Raw genomic sequence first — 16601 nt, forward strand, 5'->3', positions numbered from 1 at the left:
CACCTGGCAAGCTCAAACTTTCACTCCCTCGAAACCTCTCCCAGCTCATTTCCTCCCCTTCAGATCGAGTCTGCAAGCTGACAGAGCTCTCCGCCGCTTCCCTAGCCGAGCCACCTCTCCCTCTTCCTATTCCGCCTCGAGGTTCTCTTCCGATTCACTAGCTTTCTGTTTCTTGACCTTCTTCCAATCCTTCATTCGTCTCGATCCATTCATACTCGCAATGACTCCCTCAAGCGGGGATGCTCCATCTCCTCCCTCTCCTTCTTCTTCGCTGTCGTCGTCTTGCGGCGCAGGTCGTTTCGAAGGAGGGAGATTCGGCATTGAAGCTGGAGGACCTGGACGAGAAACAGAAGTCGCTACAGTCGTCGTTGAAGTGGGTCGAACGGTGTTGGTACGGTTGAGAGGCGTTAGGAGCTGTGGAGTGATGGGATCGGAATCGATTTCCATATGATCTTCTTCTTTCGAAATCTATCGAACATGCGAGACGGTCAGAGCTGCTGCTCGAGAGTGTTACTGAAAGTGAGATGAACCTGAGCAGCGGTAGAATTGAGCGATGGAGAAGCAGTCGAAACTGAGGGGATTCCTTTCGGTTTCTTCGGAGAAGTTGGAACTTTCGATCGAGTAGCGCGTGTGTTTCGAGGAGTCGATTCGGCTCCTTTCACAGAACTCTGAGCTTGTCGGACCGAGACCCGACTTTCTTCGATATCAGAATCGGAGATATCCGAGAGAGCAGAAGAAGCGTCCGAATCGGCATCTTCGTCTTGTTCTTCTGGGAGAGTCTGAAGAGTCTTTTCGCGATCGAACGGGCGACGGGACGAAGCAGAAGACGGGGCACGAGCACTCTGAGCCGGTGAAGGAGTAGCAGGAACGAGGATTCGAGAAGCAGCGATTGGAGTCTGAGCAGCGAAAAGAGGTGAGTTCTGCTCTTGCCATCGAGAGAGTTGACGACAAGAGCGTGCGGTTTGAACAGTATCTTCAGCGATATCTTCAGTGTCCGGAGCAGTGAGCAATGCGAGGATCGGTCGTTCGACTCCTTGACCTGGTGAGAAGTATTTCGAATCTTTGTACTTGACTTGTTTCGAAGACCTGAAGAAAGCGACGATCGTGAGCTCCGAGGAGGCGTGTAAGAGAGTACTAACTCACGCATTGACGACCCAGTCGACTTTCTTTGCAACGCTCTTGACTCCTTTCGATTTTGAAACTGGTTTCTCGATAATGAATTCTTCAGCTTTGAGACGCTTGAGGACCTGAGAAGCGGTCGTCTTGTCGATCTCTACTCAACGCATCAGGCATCAGCTGGATCTGACGAGAAGGCAGGGAAAGAGCACGTACTGAGGTTCTTTGCGAGGTAATTCGAATCGACAACTCCATCAAGACAAACCAAAGCGATCGCTGTCAGAGGCCTCGTCAGTCTTACTCGAACGAGGGTGCTCGAAAGGTTCGGACTGACCACGTCGGAACAAAGTCAAACTCTTCAAATCTGCCAAAGCATGCTCGATTTCTCCTTTCCTCGCGTCGTCGAAAGGTGGTTCGGAAGCAGCAGCATGAGCTCGACAGCGGTAACAGGTGAAGATGTCGGGAACTGAATCGCTGTCTTCGGAGTAGCCGTAACAAGCGTTGTGTCGCCAAGATTCGCAGGCTAATCGATAGGAGGGCAGAGTCAGCTTGATACTATTGAATGGACGAGGATGCTACTTACATGAGCAGCAAACCATGACACCAAGCTCGCGTGAGTCGCCTAACAAGGGCGAGAAACCGGATCAGCGTAGTTCTCAGCGATGTGGAAGGGAGAATTTGCGATCTTACCGCATTCGCAAGCCTCATCCTCAGAAGCTTGTCTCGAGACCTTCCTACTAGCAACAACACTCTCAGCCTCCTGAATCGATTCCATCTTGTTCATAGGAGGAGCATTCGCGTGAGATTCTGGTTGAGTGTCGGTTTGAATCGTATCTGGTTCTGCGAGATCGTTCTTCGAAGATTCCTCGTTCATGATAGTATCGTTCGATTCAGCTTGAGGACGTTGCGAGACTGATCATAGTCCAACGTGAGTACCGTGCTTCACGAACGTCGAAAGCTTCGAACTACTCACAGTCGAGAATTTGAGATTGGATTACCGCAGAACTTCCAGATTGATCATCTCCTCTCGCGACACCTTTGCCCTTTTGTTCGGAAGTCCATTTCGAGACGGTTCCTCCCATCTCGACGTCATCTGAGCTCGATCCAGCGACGACTTGGAACGAGTTGTCGTCTTGAGCGACTCGTTGGGCGGCCTGATCGAGAGTTTCGGCGAATTGGGGAACGGGAGACTTGTACGAATGGTGACGATTAACGACAGGATCTTCTTGCGTGACGGATTCGTTTCCGGTCGGAGCTTGTTTCGAAGTCGCAGCGATCTGCTGAGGCACTCAAGCTTAAGATTCTGTTCTAGGAGAGCTTAAGAAATGAATGCACTCACAGCATGACGAAGGTTCTCGTTGTCAGAGAGGTTCGAATCGATCAAAGCTTGTTGATTCGCGAGACCTTTCGCCAAAACCTCTTTCTCCGGATCGCTCTCAATCCCTACTTTCTTCCTCAAATCGACAAACTCCTCCCCTTCGATGACGGTACCAATATCGACGACTTGACCTCGTTCGTCTTTGATTCCGAGAGGTTGAGGAACTTTCATCGCGTCGTCGGCATCCGTGACACTTTCGACTAGAGTCTCGGCGTCCCAGAGGACTGGTCGAGCGGCAGCTTCTCGTTGATTGCGTTCGGTAGCTTCTGCTTTTGTGATCGTGTCGTCGAAAGAAGTTTCGAGAATGTGAGAGATCGTGACGGTATGAATGGAAACTCTGATCTCGTTGCCCGTCTTCAAGGGTTAGCACGCGTACACTTACACTCAGAAGACGGCGGACCATACCCGTGATATCCTGTCTGGATTGAACCGAGGGAGGAAGTTTCAGGAGGATCATTGATCGAAGTAGTCGTGAGGTTGTAGTCGGGCCAGGATTGCGTGATTCTCCTATGCAGGCAAGTCTATACCTCAGCTCAACAGCAGGATAGCTGAGGATAGACGTCCACCCACTTGAAACCAGGAGGTTGATAGTCGTCAGGAGTTTCATCGTACCAGAAAGCGCGAAGAGTGAAGAAGCGACGTCGAGGGAGTTCATCGAGAAGTTGAGTACTCGTGAGTAGGCTGTACGAGGATCACAGATTAGCTCTGTGGTCGAATTCGACGCGGGCAACAGCGGACGATGGCTTACTTTTTGATGACTTGCTGAACTTGACGTTTGACGTCTCCTTCTTTGTGGATTTCTTCCCTGGGTCGAGAGACCGACGCAGAACTCGAAGAGATGACCATTCCCTTCATTTGGTCGTGCATCGTCATGGCAGCTCGCTGTCAGGAAGCGTCGCGGTGTTAGAGAGATCGAGATCCAGAGAGTTCTGAGGCGGGAAAGCACTGACTCGGTTCCCTTGCTCGTCAGTCTCGTAGGTGAAGGTGAAAGTATAGCTTTCGACCAGATTCGTAGGATCTTCGGGATCGAGGTAGATGGCGAAGACTAAGCGAGAGATATGCAGAATAAGCTCGATCTCTTGAAGGAGAGGAAAGGGACTGACCGAGTCGATGTAGGTAGCCTTTTTCTATACCGTCAGTGACTCCAAGCTCCTGATGACGACGTCTCCCAGTCAGTCGAATTGAGAGAGGGGAACAGGAGCAGCATCAGGAGACTCACGATCCAATCAAGCAATTTGTTCGCAGATTCGCAACCTCCTCTCTTCAATTTCTTGATCCGCACGGTCGAAGGCTTATCAGACTTTTCCTTGTCACGCCCTCTTCGAATCGTATCGGTTGGACGAGGTGCTTCGAGTTTTGCATCTTCGAAAGAATCTTCGTCGAATAAACCTCTGTACGCAGGCGCAAGTCAGCTCTCGCTCGCATCTCTGTACTCACGAATAGTTTTAGTCGTAATAAAGGAGTGAGCGAGGTCATACCGGAGAAAAGCGATACAACCAATTCCAGCGTGAAGGAGAGTCTGTGGATAGGGAATGTACTGAGTCAGACGCGCTCGCAGACTACTTAGCAGGATTCCATAACGCACCTTGACCTGTTGCAAGGAACTCTGAGAGGTGATGAGTTGATCAGACTGGACTTGTTGATTCAAAGGTCGAATTCGCTGTGGGGAAGCAACAAGAACGATTCAGCGATCACCTACGCGCTTCGACGAGAGTGCGGACATACCTGAGCCATCTCGGACAGGGTCGCTTGACTTTCGAGTGAGGGGGAGGAAGCGAAAGGGCGAGCGAAACGAATCTCTCCTTTTCCCCCTTCGCTTTCTCAGTCAACGACTCGCTCTACAAGCTGTTCAAGCTCATCAGAAAATTCACAGAAACTATGGCCAAGACGACCAAACCTGGTTTCTATGCCGGTCAGTCTCCCTACGCTCTCCTTCTTCATCAATTTGGCTGATTCTTTCGCTCTATTCGACCCTGGCAGTCAAGGTCGGTCGCGTACCTGGAGTATACAAGACATGGGACGAGTGTAAAGCGCAAGTGAATGGATTCCAGGGAGGGAAACACAAGAAATTCCCGACTCTCGGAGAAGCTCAAGCGTTCGTGAATGGTTCTGCGCCGACGCCGACCGCATCGAGCTCTTCAACTTCGACGTCAAACGGGAAGGGAAAGGGGAGAGCGATGGAAGGAGATGAACCCGCTGCGAAAAGACAAAAGACGAGCAAGAGTAAAGATCCAGTCTTCGGAACACAAGAGTCAAAGTATCCAGCTCGAAGGATAGTCTATAGTGATGGAAGCTCGAAGGGGAATGGAAAGAAAGGGGCAGTCGCTGGAAGTGGGGTGTTCTGGAGTCATGAAGAAGGAGCAAAGTGAGCTCAAATCGGTTTTCATCCTTTGTTTTCTGAGCTGACACTGTCGTCTTTAGCAATCTGGCCGAACGGTTGCCAGGAGTACTACAAACGAACAATCGAGCAGAGATGTATGTGAGTACTGAAGACTACTCACGTTCAAAAGGCTCGAAAACACAAAGCATTGACCATTCTAAGTCTTCTGACCCAGGCCGTCGCGAGGATTCTCGAAACAGATCCTCATCCAGAAGAACCTCTTCTCATCTGTACCGATTCAAAGTACACTATAGAAGGTCAGTTTGTGAACCTTGCCTCGTTGCACTCAAGGGGATTTCGCGTGCTCACTTTAGCTTTTCTCAGTTTTCACCTCGTATATTCCCGGTTGGCGTGCTCGAGGATGGCGAACCTCAAGCGGTACGACACCTCTCAACAGTGATTTGATTCGCTATATTCTCTCCCTCCTCGCACTTCGAACCGTTCACGCTTCGAAACCCTCCTCCTCGTCTTCCTCGTCGGATTCTTGCATGGCGAACGTCAAATTCAAATGGATCAAAGGTCATGCCGGACAAGACGGGAACGAGATGGCTGACAAATTAGCAAATCAAGGTGCGGCTCTCCCAGAAGCAGTCGATAGAGATTTCGATCAACTGGCGAAGGATAACGAGAAGAAACTCAAGGAGAGTAAGAACGTCAAGATTCATTCGATCGATGAGGTTACTTGGGATGTTGAGACGGCGGATCTGTTGACGGAGGAGGAATTGCGGGAGATGGAGCGCACTCAGGAATTCGAATGAAATCGCGATTTGTTCTTTCTCTCTCAAAATCGGTAGAATGGGTATCAAGGTATGAGATCACGAGGATCCAGCCTCTTGCGAGAAAGAGAACGATGAGATAGACTACTACGAAAGATCGAACGATCTGAATCATCTGAAGAGTCCGAACTTAAGCTTGAGTTCGACGATGTTGAGAGCGATGCTTCCTCCATCGATGAGTTTGCTCGGGACTGTCTCGAAGAAGAATCGTTGAGCTTTGAACGTCTTCTCCAATAGAGGAAACAAGCCGCTCCAATCCCTGCAACCACGATCAAGAGAGCGAGAGTGACCCACCATTTGGACGACGAAGAACCATTCGACGCGGAAGTCGATGAAGCCGCTTCAGCGGAGGTAGTCGAGAGTTCAGCCGTCGCAGCTGAAGTCGGGGAGACGACAGCCTTATCGACGACAGAGGTCGAAGCGACAGAACCGCTCGAGGAGATATCGAGGAAGTCTCTGCATGATTGAGAGAAGTCAGCTCGATCTCGTCGTTCGCGCCTGAATGCAAGAGTGGGACTCACGCTGGCCTGAAGTCAGACGGAACGATGTAGGAGTGATAATTGTAGTCCCACCATTCAGGAGAGTCGGTGATGTCGACTCCAGTGCCCGAGATGAGAGTTTTTCCAGAACTGTCGCGAAGAGACTATGAGACTGACCGTGTCAGTCTTCGCTCGTACGTCTGCAGAGGATGCACAGCTCGAGAGGGAAGACGTACGATCGACTGCTTTCCGACCTGGAATTCCCCTCGAACGAGGTTGACACCGGGAGAAACTTTCTGAGTCTCGACGTCTTTGCCTCCACCTGCAGCTCATAGGACGTCAGTCAATGCTCTACCTGTCACCGTGTGAGGAACCGAGAGACTGACTCGTGATGACGACTTCCGAAGCTTTCGAATCCTCCGGAACAAGAACGACTACCCACGTCGTATCGGTCAAAGTTTGCCATCCAGCTGCATCAGGACCGTGTATTCGTCAGTACCGCATCTTGGCGAGAAATGAGAAGGAACATTGCTCACCGGGTTGTTCGAGAGGATCATTGGGAGGGGCAGCTTGAGTCTGTTGACCTCGGTACCACCAGAAGATGACACTAGTGACCGTTACAGTAGAGGTGTGGAGTAAGAGGAGGAGCAAACGAGGAGACTTAATCAGCGTCTAGACGCTACAGAATTCGAAAGAAGGATGCTCACTCGCTGGTGATCTTTGGCGCCGTTCCAGTTTTGAACCAATGACTGTAGTAAGCGGAAAGCCAGAGGAAAGGAAGGTGGTCGTGCTCCTCGTTTGCATAGACAGCAGTATCGACCGTTTCGTGAGGTTGGTTCGCACGATCGCGGACAGGTGAGAAATAACTGCGATTTCGTCAAAGTCAGCTTTTCTCGTTCCAGCCAAATTCGATGGAGAAGACTACTCACGTAGACTCTCCCCAGTCGTTGAAGGTGATCAACTCGATGTGGTCGGGCGCTCGGTCTCCAAGTTCGATCAAATCACGGTAATGAGTCTACTCGAGCTTTGTCAGTTTCACTGCGACCGAGAATCGAGACGAATGTAACTCACAGCAAGTAACCAGTTTCCACCTTTCATGACATAGTTGTTGTTCTTGACTTGATGAACCGAGAACGAGTGAGAGACGGGAGCCCAGTAGTCGATATCTCTCGCCGCACACGAATCGTGCCAACGACCATCAGGTTCCGCCGTGACGTTTGCCTTGTTGTTTACGCCTCCGAATCCGAACCAATTACCTACTCCTCCGAGGGTGAGATCGGCGCTGTCGGAACTATCGACCGCACTTCGAGCGAGCCAGAACGGCACGAAGTAGATGTCCAGAGAAGGGGAGAAGGTCTTTGCCGTGTCAATGATGTTTTGCCAGACATCGTTTGCTGCCTTGAAGGATGAGACGTCGTTGATGAATGATCCGGCCTGGTTTCCCGAGAAAGTCGAGACGACGATTTTCCCATCGATCTTGTAATACTCGTCGCGATAGGCGTAGCGTTGCAGGTAGTCGTGGAGGATCCAATTCGATGAGTTGCGTTTATTGTAGTGGAGCTGGAGCGGAGACCGATCATCATCACCCCGCCGCACGGAAAGGGAGAGGAGAGGACGAGCTCACCATATCGAACGAGAAGAAGAGAGGGAAGCCGGTTTCCTTTGCGGCAGCGAAGATGTTGTCCATTTGTTTGAGATCACCCCTAGGTTGACCCGTGTTAACAGCGCTAGAGTACAAACGAAAGTCCGTTGGCTTGATGCGAGGGAGAAGCTCGCGCGAAAGAGTGGGATCGTTCAAACTTACAAAGCGTCGATTCCAGCTTCCCTCGCGAGCAACATATCAGCAACGTAATCCTCTACCTTGTAGTTCTGAATCTCGCCAAACATGATGTGAGCCGTTACCGATTTCTTCTTCGTCGCAGCGAGTACCGAGGTCGACCATGCGAACAAGGCGAATAGAGCGAGCACAGCTCGCATGATTGAAGAGAGGAATGGGGAGAAGAGTCGAAGGAGAGTAAACAAGAAGAGTCGAAAGAAGAGAAGAAGGAGAAGTGAGGGGGGGCGAAGGAGAAAGAGAGAAGGAAGGAAAGATTTCGAAAGAGAGAGGTTGGAAGAAGATTTCGTTCGGTTTCGGCGGAAGTTGCTATTCGACGTAAACAGACGCATCGATCGTTCTCCGCCGAAGCTGAATGTTGAATCTGGAGGGATGTGGTACTAGCGCGTTCGTTCGGGATTAGACGTGAGTCTCGCAGGGTTGCTGGGTCGATAAAGTTGGAAAGGCTCTAGTTGAGTACGTCTGCCGTTACCGAACCGAACGAGAGACTCGAGACGTTGTGAGGGAACGAGGGTGGTGCGGGACGAAGCGAGGATGAAGAGGATATAACCGAACGAGGTCTGTGTGCAACGTCGCGCGAACCGAGTCGCGAAAAAGGTGTTTCCTTCGTTCTTCGTTCGCCAACTTTGCTTCGAGTCAAGCATTCCCATTCCAGAAGCGAGAGAGAGCGAGACGTACGACTCGAGGCGTACCAGCGCGAGGCAGGAGGAGATGTGATGAGTCGATGCTATTATCAATGAAAATCTATTCTTCAATCTCCCTACTTTTGCTGTTCTTGAGCTCTAAAATCTTGCATGAACTTGACGAGGATCTTGACGTTCTCGAGAGTCACGGCGTTGTAGATTGAAGTTCGAATACCTAGACAGCGCGAAGGTGGACGTCAAGTTTTCCGTTGTGAGCGAACGTTTTGATAGAGTCAATCAGGAAGCCTCTCACCTCCGACACTCCTGTGACCGCTGACTCCCTTGATTCCTTTCTCCCCAGCAAGCTTCACGAATCTCTTCTCGATTTCCTCGCCTCCCTCAATTCGGAAAGTGACGTTCATCCGACTTCTGCTGTCCTTGTTCGCTGTTCCTTGATAGAACCCATTCGAAGTGTCGAGCTCGTTATAGATCATCGAGGACTTCTGGGCAGCGTACTCTTGAAGAGGAGTAAGAGGAGGAGCGGAAGAGGGAGTGAGAGGGAGAGGAGGAGATTGCAGTAGAGAGGTGAGAACGAGGGAGCAGACGTAGATGGTGAATGTAGGGGGAGTGCTAGAATGTAAGATATTGAACGAATCAACCATCTAGTCGTGATAGAAGCTGATCGGATCGCGACTTACTTGAACATCGAATTGGTGTCGGCGAGGTTTTTGTAGCTGAGCATTGAAGGTACACGAGCTCCTCCGTATTGAACCGCGGCATCGAGGTCAACTGTCGACGAGACGAGTCAGTGAGAGATACGAGGGAACAAAGCTTGCAGAGCTCACCGATCAAATCTTCCCTGATAATGACGAGTGTAACTCCAGCTGGTCCAAGATTCTTCTGCGCTCCAGCATAGATGATTCCATACTTTGATACGTCGACTGGTCGGGATAAGAAGTTTGACGACATGTCACAAACGACCGGGATCTCTGGATCGAACGAATGGAACGGGAACGCGTTCTCGTCGTTGATTCCACCGAATTCGACTCCATCGACCGTCTCGTTGTCGCAGTAGTAAGCGAATGCGGGTACCCTCGAATGTTCTTCAAGCTGAGCGATGTTCCATTCGCTCGTCGGAGGGATCCCCTTGAATTTTCCTCCTCCATGATTCTTTCCATCGACGACTTTATCGACCTTGACTCCTAGTCGTTCCGCTTCTTCGGCCGCTTTCTTCGACCAACTACCAGTGACGGCGTATTGAGCCGTGATCTCTTCATCCGGTTGCATTTGGTGCTTGATTCGATACCAAGCGACCAGGTTCAAAACGGTCGTCGCGAATTGAGTCAATCCTCCTCCTTGCATCCAGAGGACTTTGTAATTGTCGGGGATCTGCATGAGTTGACGAAGGTCCTTGTTCGCCTGGTTGATAATGTTATCGAAAGCGGGAGAGCGATGAGAGATTTCAGATACTCCCATTCCCGGAGTTTCATGGTAGGATAGGAGAGAAGCAGCTGCAGTCAACAACGCCTGATCGGGTAGAGGGGATGGTCCAGCATTCAGGTTGATCTAGGTGGAGAAAGGAGATGAGAAAGGTGAGATTCGAAGAGATAAGCTCGAAGAAAGCGCGGAGAGGCCGGACTGACAGTATTGGCTCGTTCGGCGAGCTGTTTGGATAGATCTGTCATGTTGCTTGTCGAGCTGCGAGATGGTCAGAGGCCAAGAGACAGTCTCATCTTTTTCCCTCACCTTGACTCCGATCAAGTTATCAACTCTAGCCAAACCAACCGCCTAGCTACAGATAGCATCCCAGTTAATCCCAGACTACCGATCAAGAGTTACCAGAGATTCGAACAGCTCCGAGAAAGAACAGATCAAACCCCGCAAGTTCCGATCATCATCTCTCAGTCGCGAGTCCGAGTCCCCGTAAGCATCTGCTGCCATCTCACTGGTCTCAGAAAGAGATGATCCAACCGAGCTGACCTTGAAAGCGTCCTTTCCGCAGTGAGCAGAGCCGATCTCTTACACATCATCCCCGAACTTCCCACTCCTCGCTTCTCCACGTGAGGGAGTAACCTGCGAAGAGGATGATCAGTGCATTCTTCATCCTGAATCAGCGAGGAGAAGTCCTCATCTCTCGATTGTTCCGGCTAGACCTCAAGTCAGTCTCCCCTTGTCCCTCCTCTCTCCTTCTTCCTCCTTCCGTGCAAGACTGACACTTGTCGTATGCTGTCAGACGGTCAATCTCAGATATCTTCCGAATCCACGTAATCGCTAGTTCAACTCCTCCGACTTCGCCTCTGATCACTCTTTCGAATACTACTTTCTTTCACGTCAGACATGGAGGACTATGGATCGTTGCGGTTTGCAAACATGTGAGTGATCGTTCTCTTGTCCTCTTCGCGCTCGATCAGCCGGAGATTCGCAGAGTTGAGCTGAGCTAACTTTCGGATGTTTGGAAACAGAACGCAAACGCCGCACTCGTGTTCGAGTTCACTTATAGATTCATCAATCTTGGAAGAGCTTACTTTGGGAAACTAGACGAGGAGAGCGTCAAGAACAACTTTGTGTGAGTCCAGCATCCCTCTTTCGTCATCGACTACGAAACTTTTCTCGAGCTCGAGCTGACCCGGACTCTCTCCGCGTCTCTCACAGATTGATTTACGAACTTCTGGATGGTGCGTAGAGTAGACTGATACTGACTGTCAGTCGATCGAGGTCGGATCGCTGACTGTCCAACATCTTCCGCACAGAGATTCTCGATTTCGGATACCCACAAAACTCGGAGTCCGATACCTTGAAGATGTACATCACAACAGAAGGAGTCAAGTCCGAACAAGCTGTCGTACGTCCTCCTTCCGGCTCAGTTACACTCCTCTCGCCGAGACTTGAGCTGACTCGCGCGTCTCGTTGTCGCTCATTTGCCCGCTAGAGGGAGGAAGCATCGAAGATCACGATTCAAGCGACAGGAGCTATCTCATGGAGACGGAACGATGTCAAGTATCGCAAGAACGAGGCGTTCGTCGATGTGATTGAAACGGTCAATCTCTCGATGAACTCGAAAGGTGAGCTCTTCTCGCAACCTCCTCCTCCATCTCGCCTCCACTGATCAGACCGTTCGATTTGAGTAGGTACGGTACTGAGAGCGGATGTCGATGGACAAATCTTGATGAGAGCTTATTTGTCGGGAACTCCTGAATGTAAATTCGGCTTGAACGATAAACTCGTCATAGATAAAAAGTACTTTCTCCTCATTCAGCAGTCAATACATATCGATGATAGAGGCTGACTGCGTCGTTGGTGATTCGTACAGTAAAAATGGGATGAATACGAAATCGAAAGGACCGACAGGAGCGCTCGAAGATAGTCAAGTTGAATTGGACGATTGTCAGTTCCATCAGTGCGTCAAGTTGGGAAAGTTTGATTCCGACCGAACAATCAGTTTCATTCCTCCTGATGGCGAGTTCGAGTTGATGCGGTACGTTCCTACTTCCCCCTCTTCGTCGTCTCGACACTCGATACTGATCTTACGGATTCTTGTCGCGTCGATAGGTATCGCTCAACAACAAACATCAACCTCCCCTTCAAGGTTCAACCGATCGTCGAAGAAATTGGGAAATCCAGAGTCGAATACACGGTTCATGTCAAAGCGAATTTCCAGTCGAAACTTTCAGCGAACAACGTAGTGATCAAGATTCCGACACCTCTGAACACGGCGAACGTTGAATGCAAGGTGACATTGGGGAAAGCGAAATATGTTCCGGCGGAGAACCTGATCGTTTGGAAGTGAGTTCAGCCTGTCCCTTGGAGGCTTTGAGTCTTCAGCAGGTCGCTCGACCTCGACTCTTCAGGTGAGCTGATCCATTCCGTCTCTCTCCAGGATCCCTCGATTCCAAGGCCAATCCGACGCAACCTTCACGGCCGAAGCTACTCTCACTCAAACGACCGTCCGGAAAGCGTGGTCCCGACCTCCAATCTCGATCGATTTCCAAGTCCTCATGTTCACCGCGAGTGGACTATTGGTTCGATTCTTGAAGGTATTTGAGAAGAGTAATTACAATAGCGTGAAATGGGTTAGGTATTTGACGAGAGCGAACGGGAGTTATCTCATTAGGATCTAGGGGACGTCATACTCGTACGCCGAACTTTCGCTTCTTTCGTTTGCTTTGTTCGACGAGAGCTGATTCGCGAGCTTTGAGATAGCTTTTCACGACTTGCTTTTTTTACGACTTTCACTACGGGCCTCTTACGTTTGTACCCTTCCTGAGTTGCTATGTGAATACATCGTTGTAGATGTACCAGTTCATCTCCGATGGCGCAGTGTGGCGCTGGTATTTGAGAGCTTGAAGGTTTCGCAAAATCGAGAGTGCGAAGTTGCGAAATCGCGTCTGATTCTGAAAGAGTTTTGACTCCGTGCTGTTGAGTCGATATCGTCAAGACTCGCAACGCTAGATCTGCGGAAGAAATGAATGCCTTCGAGCTGAAATCCGGTGCTACTCGCAGAGAGTCGAATAAATCTCTACTTCTTGCCCTCTCACTTCTCATCTCCGAATCAACCACTACCTCGGACCCTCAGTCGGCCAGCGCTAGTCCCGAGCACGCTCATTACGACGCGCCTTCCGCCTCTCCATGGCGCGAAATAGCAATCTCCGATGGACACGAATTCGCCTCATCCTCTCTACCGCGACCCTCTTAGCTCTCTGCGCGACGCTGGTCACTCCGACTCATGCGAAACTTCACCCTCACAAGAGAACGTACGATTCACACGTGTACTACGTGCTAGAGATTGATTCATCTCAACTACGACTTTCGAACGTCTCTCTCGAATCGATCGCGGAAGCACTCGGAGCGGAACACGTGGAACAGGCTGGAGAGTTGAAGGATCACTATTTGATCAGAGCGGAACATGGGGAGGTTGAAAGGGGAGAAAAGAGCTGGACACGGAAAGTGGAGGGAGACTCGAAACCTTCGTGGAGGACGCTATTGCAGAAGAGGGACACGGAGGAGGTACAGGAGGGAAAGAGGGACAAGGTGTTGGAGAGATTCGACCTTTGGAAGCGACAACAACCCGGAACGACGAATTCTCTTCTCTCGAAACGCGACTCATTCCCTTCGAAACGCCTCATTCGATCGTTAGAACGACAATCACTGCGACAACGAGTCAAACGTGACCTCCCCGTCCTTCCCCCTTCCTCTCCCTCTTCCTTTCTCTCGAAAATTCGACAAAGAGCCGTAATCGACTTGCCCTCTTCGATCCCTTCTTCAGTACACAAAACGATTCGACAGATTCCGAGCCTCATCGCACAGACTGCTTCTCATTTCGGCATCGTTGATCCGTTATGGTCGAAGCAGTGGCATCTAGTGAATGGAATTATGGAGGAGAATTCGATTAATGTGACGGGAGTTTGGGATGAAGGAGTATTCGGGAAAGGGATCAATGTAGCGATCGTTGACGATGGACTCGATATGCATTCGGATGATCTCGCGGCCAACTTTGTAAGTTTCTGAAGCCTTCCTCAATTTTCGTTTTCTCGTTAACTGAGGTCGATTCATGCTTGCAGCACGCCGATGGATCATGGGACTACAACGACAACACACCACTCCCCGAACCTCGCCTATCCGACGATCAACACGGTACTCGTTGTGCGGGAGAAATCGCCGCCGTGAAAAACGACGTTTGCGGAGTCGGAGTCGCTCACGAAGCCGGTATCGCCGGGATCCGAATCCTCTCTGCTTCGATCTCTGATGCCGACGAAGCATCCTCGTTGAATTACGGGTATCAGACCAACGATATCTACTCCTGTTCGTGGGGACCTCCCGACGATGGAAGAAGTATGGAAGCTCCCGGACGACTCATCACGAAAGCGATGATCAATGGAGTTACGAACGGAAGAGGTGGAAAAGGAAGTGTTTTCGTCTTTGCGAGTGGAAATGGAGGAGCCGTCGACGATCAGTGCAACTTCGATGGATACACGAATTCCCTCATGAGTATTACGGTAGGAGCGATCGATAGGAAAGGATTACACCCGTTTTATTCGGAAGCTTGTGCGGCGAATATGGTCGTGACTTATAGTTCGGGAAGTGGAGATAATATCGTGAGTTCGATTCTTTCTCGAGAATGTCTAGCTCAAAATTGAAATCTCGGCTCTCTGTCACAGCACACGACGGATGTCGGGAAGAACGTCTGTACGGATCGACATGGTGGAACTTCAGCTGCCGCTCCCATCGCTGCGGGTATCTTTGCTCTCGTACTCGAAGCGAGGTGAGTCTCGAACGAATTCTTCACTCTTCGAATCTCTTAGCTTACACCTTCCCTTGAATAGACCGGATCTCACATGGCGAGACATGCAACATCTCTGCGTTCAAACCGCCGTTCGCATCAACCCTCAAGATCCCGATTGGCAAATGACTGCGAGCGGACGCTGGTACAACCACAAGTACGGATTCGGTAAACTCGACGCGTGGGCAATCGTCAACGCGGCTCGATCGTGGGAAATCGTCAAACCTCAAACTTGGTGGAATTCTCCGATCTCGCGTGCGCCAACGATGAGAGGATTAACGACGGGAGGTTCGAAGATCACGAGTGATGGAATCGCCGCTTCTCTTAAGGTTTCGAAGAGGGATCTTGAAGATGCGAATCTGGAGAAACTCGAACATGTTACGATTACGGTGTTCGTCGAACATGAACGAAGAGGGAATATCGAAGTCGAGTTGATGAGTCCGAAAGGGATGAAGAGTATTCTCGCGAGACCGAGGAGGTTCGACGAGGCAACGACGGGAATGTTAGGTTGGAAGTTCATGACAGTCAAACATTGGTGAGTGAGATTTAGGTCATCATTTGCTTTCGAAACGAGCTAATGATTTTTCTCTCCTCTCGGAATAGGGATGAGGATCCCGTTGGAACTTGGACCCTTCGCGTTCGAGATCGTCAAGACAACGGTAAAACGGGAACATTCTACAGTTGGACGATGCAACTCTGGGGTTCAACGATCGACGCCTCTCAAGCGAAACCCTACGAATTACCCGAAGAAGAAGATCTCTACCCTCACGATCCTCTCAACACTGGCGAAGGTCAAACGAACCCTACGAACTCGGCGACTGAAACCCCCATGATCGGACAAACACAAACTTCGGATCCTCTCTCCCCGACGAAAGCTTATGTTAAACCGACAGTTCATCTTCCGGACGATCATGCCGAAGCGACTGGGGAAGCTCATTCTTCATTTGGGGAAGCTTATCCGACTTCAATTCCGAATAACGAAGCCGCCGCCGAGGAGGAGGAGGAACACGAACAAGTTTCGAACGATAACGAGAAAACTGGTTCATCACTTTACGATCAACCTCCAGGTTACCTCGCTGGACTCTCTACCCTCGTTGGTTCGACTACGTGGCTCTTCGTCGCGCTAGGTACAATCGTCATTTTCGTTGCGGGAGCTACTGCGTTCCTCGTTCTACGGAGGAGGAAATCGAAAGCAGGAGGAGGAGTTGGAAGAGGAGCGTTCGATTTCTTACCTCAGTCGGATTTCGACGATGAGGAAGATGGAGAAGGAATGCCGATGAGTAAGATGGAGAGAGGGAGATTGAGATTGGGGGATGATGAGAATGGAGGGGGAGGAGGGAGAACCAAAGAATTGTTTAATGCTTTCGCGCTCAACTCGGACGAAGAGGATGAGGATAGTGATGAGGAAGGAGGTAGGACGAGATTGAGGAGAAGTGCAGAGGGTGAAAGGTATTCGGATCGAGCTGTGAGTTGAAAGTCTCGTTTCAGAGCTCTCTCGGTCACTCACTCGTCTTCGTTGTTTAGATGGAATCATTCTTAGATGACGACGACGACGAAGATGATGAACGACTACGACTGTCGACAAGTGAAGCTGATCGGGAACGGAAAGCTAGAGAAGAATTCTCAGACTGATCTCTCATCCACTTTACCTTGATTCTTTTTTGTTTACTTGCATCCCTGCTATCGCACAAAACTACATTCTCTGTCTCTCTCATTGGACACGTACGGGAAACGATCG

General features: G+C 50.4%; 6 protein-coding genes across 6 annotated transcripts; 3 read left to right on the forward strand and 3 right to left on the reverse strand.

Annotated features, from left to right (window-relative positions):
* Window positions 1–126: 126 nt before the first annotated feature.
* Window positions 127–4228, reverse strand: HOP1 (Hop1p; the record flags this gene model as incomplete). The annotated part of the gene is made up of 18 exons (XM_076632028.1): window positions 127–468; window positions 531–1086; window positions 1144–1273; window positions 1333–1392; window positions 1451–1639; window positions 1700–1738; window positions 1807–2028; window positions 2090–2393; window positions 2456–2831; window positions 2900–3001; window positions 3065–3175; window positions 3243–3376; window positions 3445–3539; window positions 3598–3646; window positions 3714–3885; window positions 3973–4013; window positions 4080–4154; window positions 4220–4228. 18 exons carry the CDS (start codon window positions 4226–4228, stop codon window positions 127–129), a joined length of 3006 nt encoding a protein of 1001 aa, XP_076487952.1.
* Window positions 4229–4372: 144 nt separating this feature from the next.
* Window positions 4373–5632, forward strand: JCM6883_004911 (ribonuclease H family protein; the record flags this gene model as incomplete). The annotated part of the gene is made up of 5 exons (XM_076632029.1): window positions 4373–4406; window positions 4475–4859; window positions 4916–4973; window positions 5050–5131; window positions 5199–5632. The coding sequence occupies 5 exons, from the start codon at window positions 4373–4375 to the stop codon at window positions 5630–5632; spliced, it is 993 nt and encodes a 330-aa protein (XP_076487953.1).
* Window positions 5633–5780: 148 nt separating this feature from the next.
* JCM6883_004912 (uncharacterized protein) lies at window positions 5781–8106 on the reverse strand (the record flags this gene model as incomplete). The annotated part of the gene is made up of 11 exons (XM_076632030.1): window positions 5781–5841; window positions 5945–6106; window positions 6172–6293; window positions 6366–6451; window positions 6516–6599; window positions 6666–6736; window positions 6837–6995; window positions 7059–7144; window positions 7201–7689; window positions 7754–7856; window positions 7934–8106. The coding sequence occupies 11 exons, from the start codon at window positions 8104–8106 to the stop codon at window positions 5781–5783; spliced, it is 1596 nt and encodes a 531-aa protein (XP_076487954.1).
* Window positions 8107–8723: 617 nt separating this feature from the next.
* On the reverse strand, window positions 8724–10271 carry SER1 (O-phospho-L-serine:2-oxoglutarate transaminase; the record flags this gene model as incomplete). The annotated part of the gene is made up of 5 exons (XM_076632031.1): window positions 8724–8821; window positions 8900–9216; window positions 9285–9375; window positions 9432–10152; window positions 10230–10271. 5 exons carry the CDS (start codon window positions 10269–10271, stop codon window positions 8724–8726), a joined length of 1269 nt encoding a protein of 422 aa, XP_076487955.1.
* A 399-nt stretch (window positions 10272–10670) lies between these two features.
* JCM6883_004914 (AP-2 complex subunit mu) lies at window positions 10671–12704 on the forward strand (the record flags this gene model as incomplete). The annotated part of the gene is made up of 10 exons (XM_076632032.1): window positions 10671–10744; window positions 10820–10958; window positions 11049–11152; window positions 11239–11261; window positions 11337–11428; window positions 11516–11648; window positions 11715–11823; window positions 11897–12061; window positions 12136–12369; window positions 12464–12704. The coding sequence occupies 10 exons, from the start codon at window positions 10671–10673 to the stop codon at window positions 12702–12704; spliced, it is 1314 nt and encodes a 437-aa protein (XP_076487956.1).
* A 508-nt stretch (window positions 12705–13212) lies between these two features.
* Window positions 13213–16495, forward strand: KEX2 (kexin KEX2; the record flags this gene model as incomplete). Its single annotated transcript, XM_076632033.1, has 6 exons — window positions 13213–14079; window positions 14145–14678; window positions 14742–14845; window positions 14907–15398; window positions 15467–16328; window positions 16388–16495. The coding sequence occupies 6 exons, from the start codon at window positions 13213–13215 to the stop codon at window positions 16493–16495; spliced, it is 2967 nt and encodes a 988-aa protein (XP_076487957.1).
* Window positions 16496–16601: the final 106 nt, after the last annotated feature.

This window comes from Sporobolomyces salmoneus (genome assembly GCF_050403485.1).
Source record: "Sporobolomyces salmoneus JCM6883 DNA, S_salmoneus_JCM6883_v1_ctg22, whole genome shotgun sequence".
Classification (NCBI taxonomy): Eukaryota; Fungi; Basidiomycota; class Microbotryomycetes; order Sporidiobolales; family Sporidiobolaceae; genus Sporobolomyces; species Sporobolomyces salmoneus.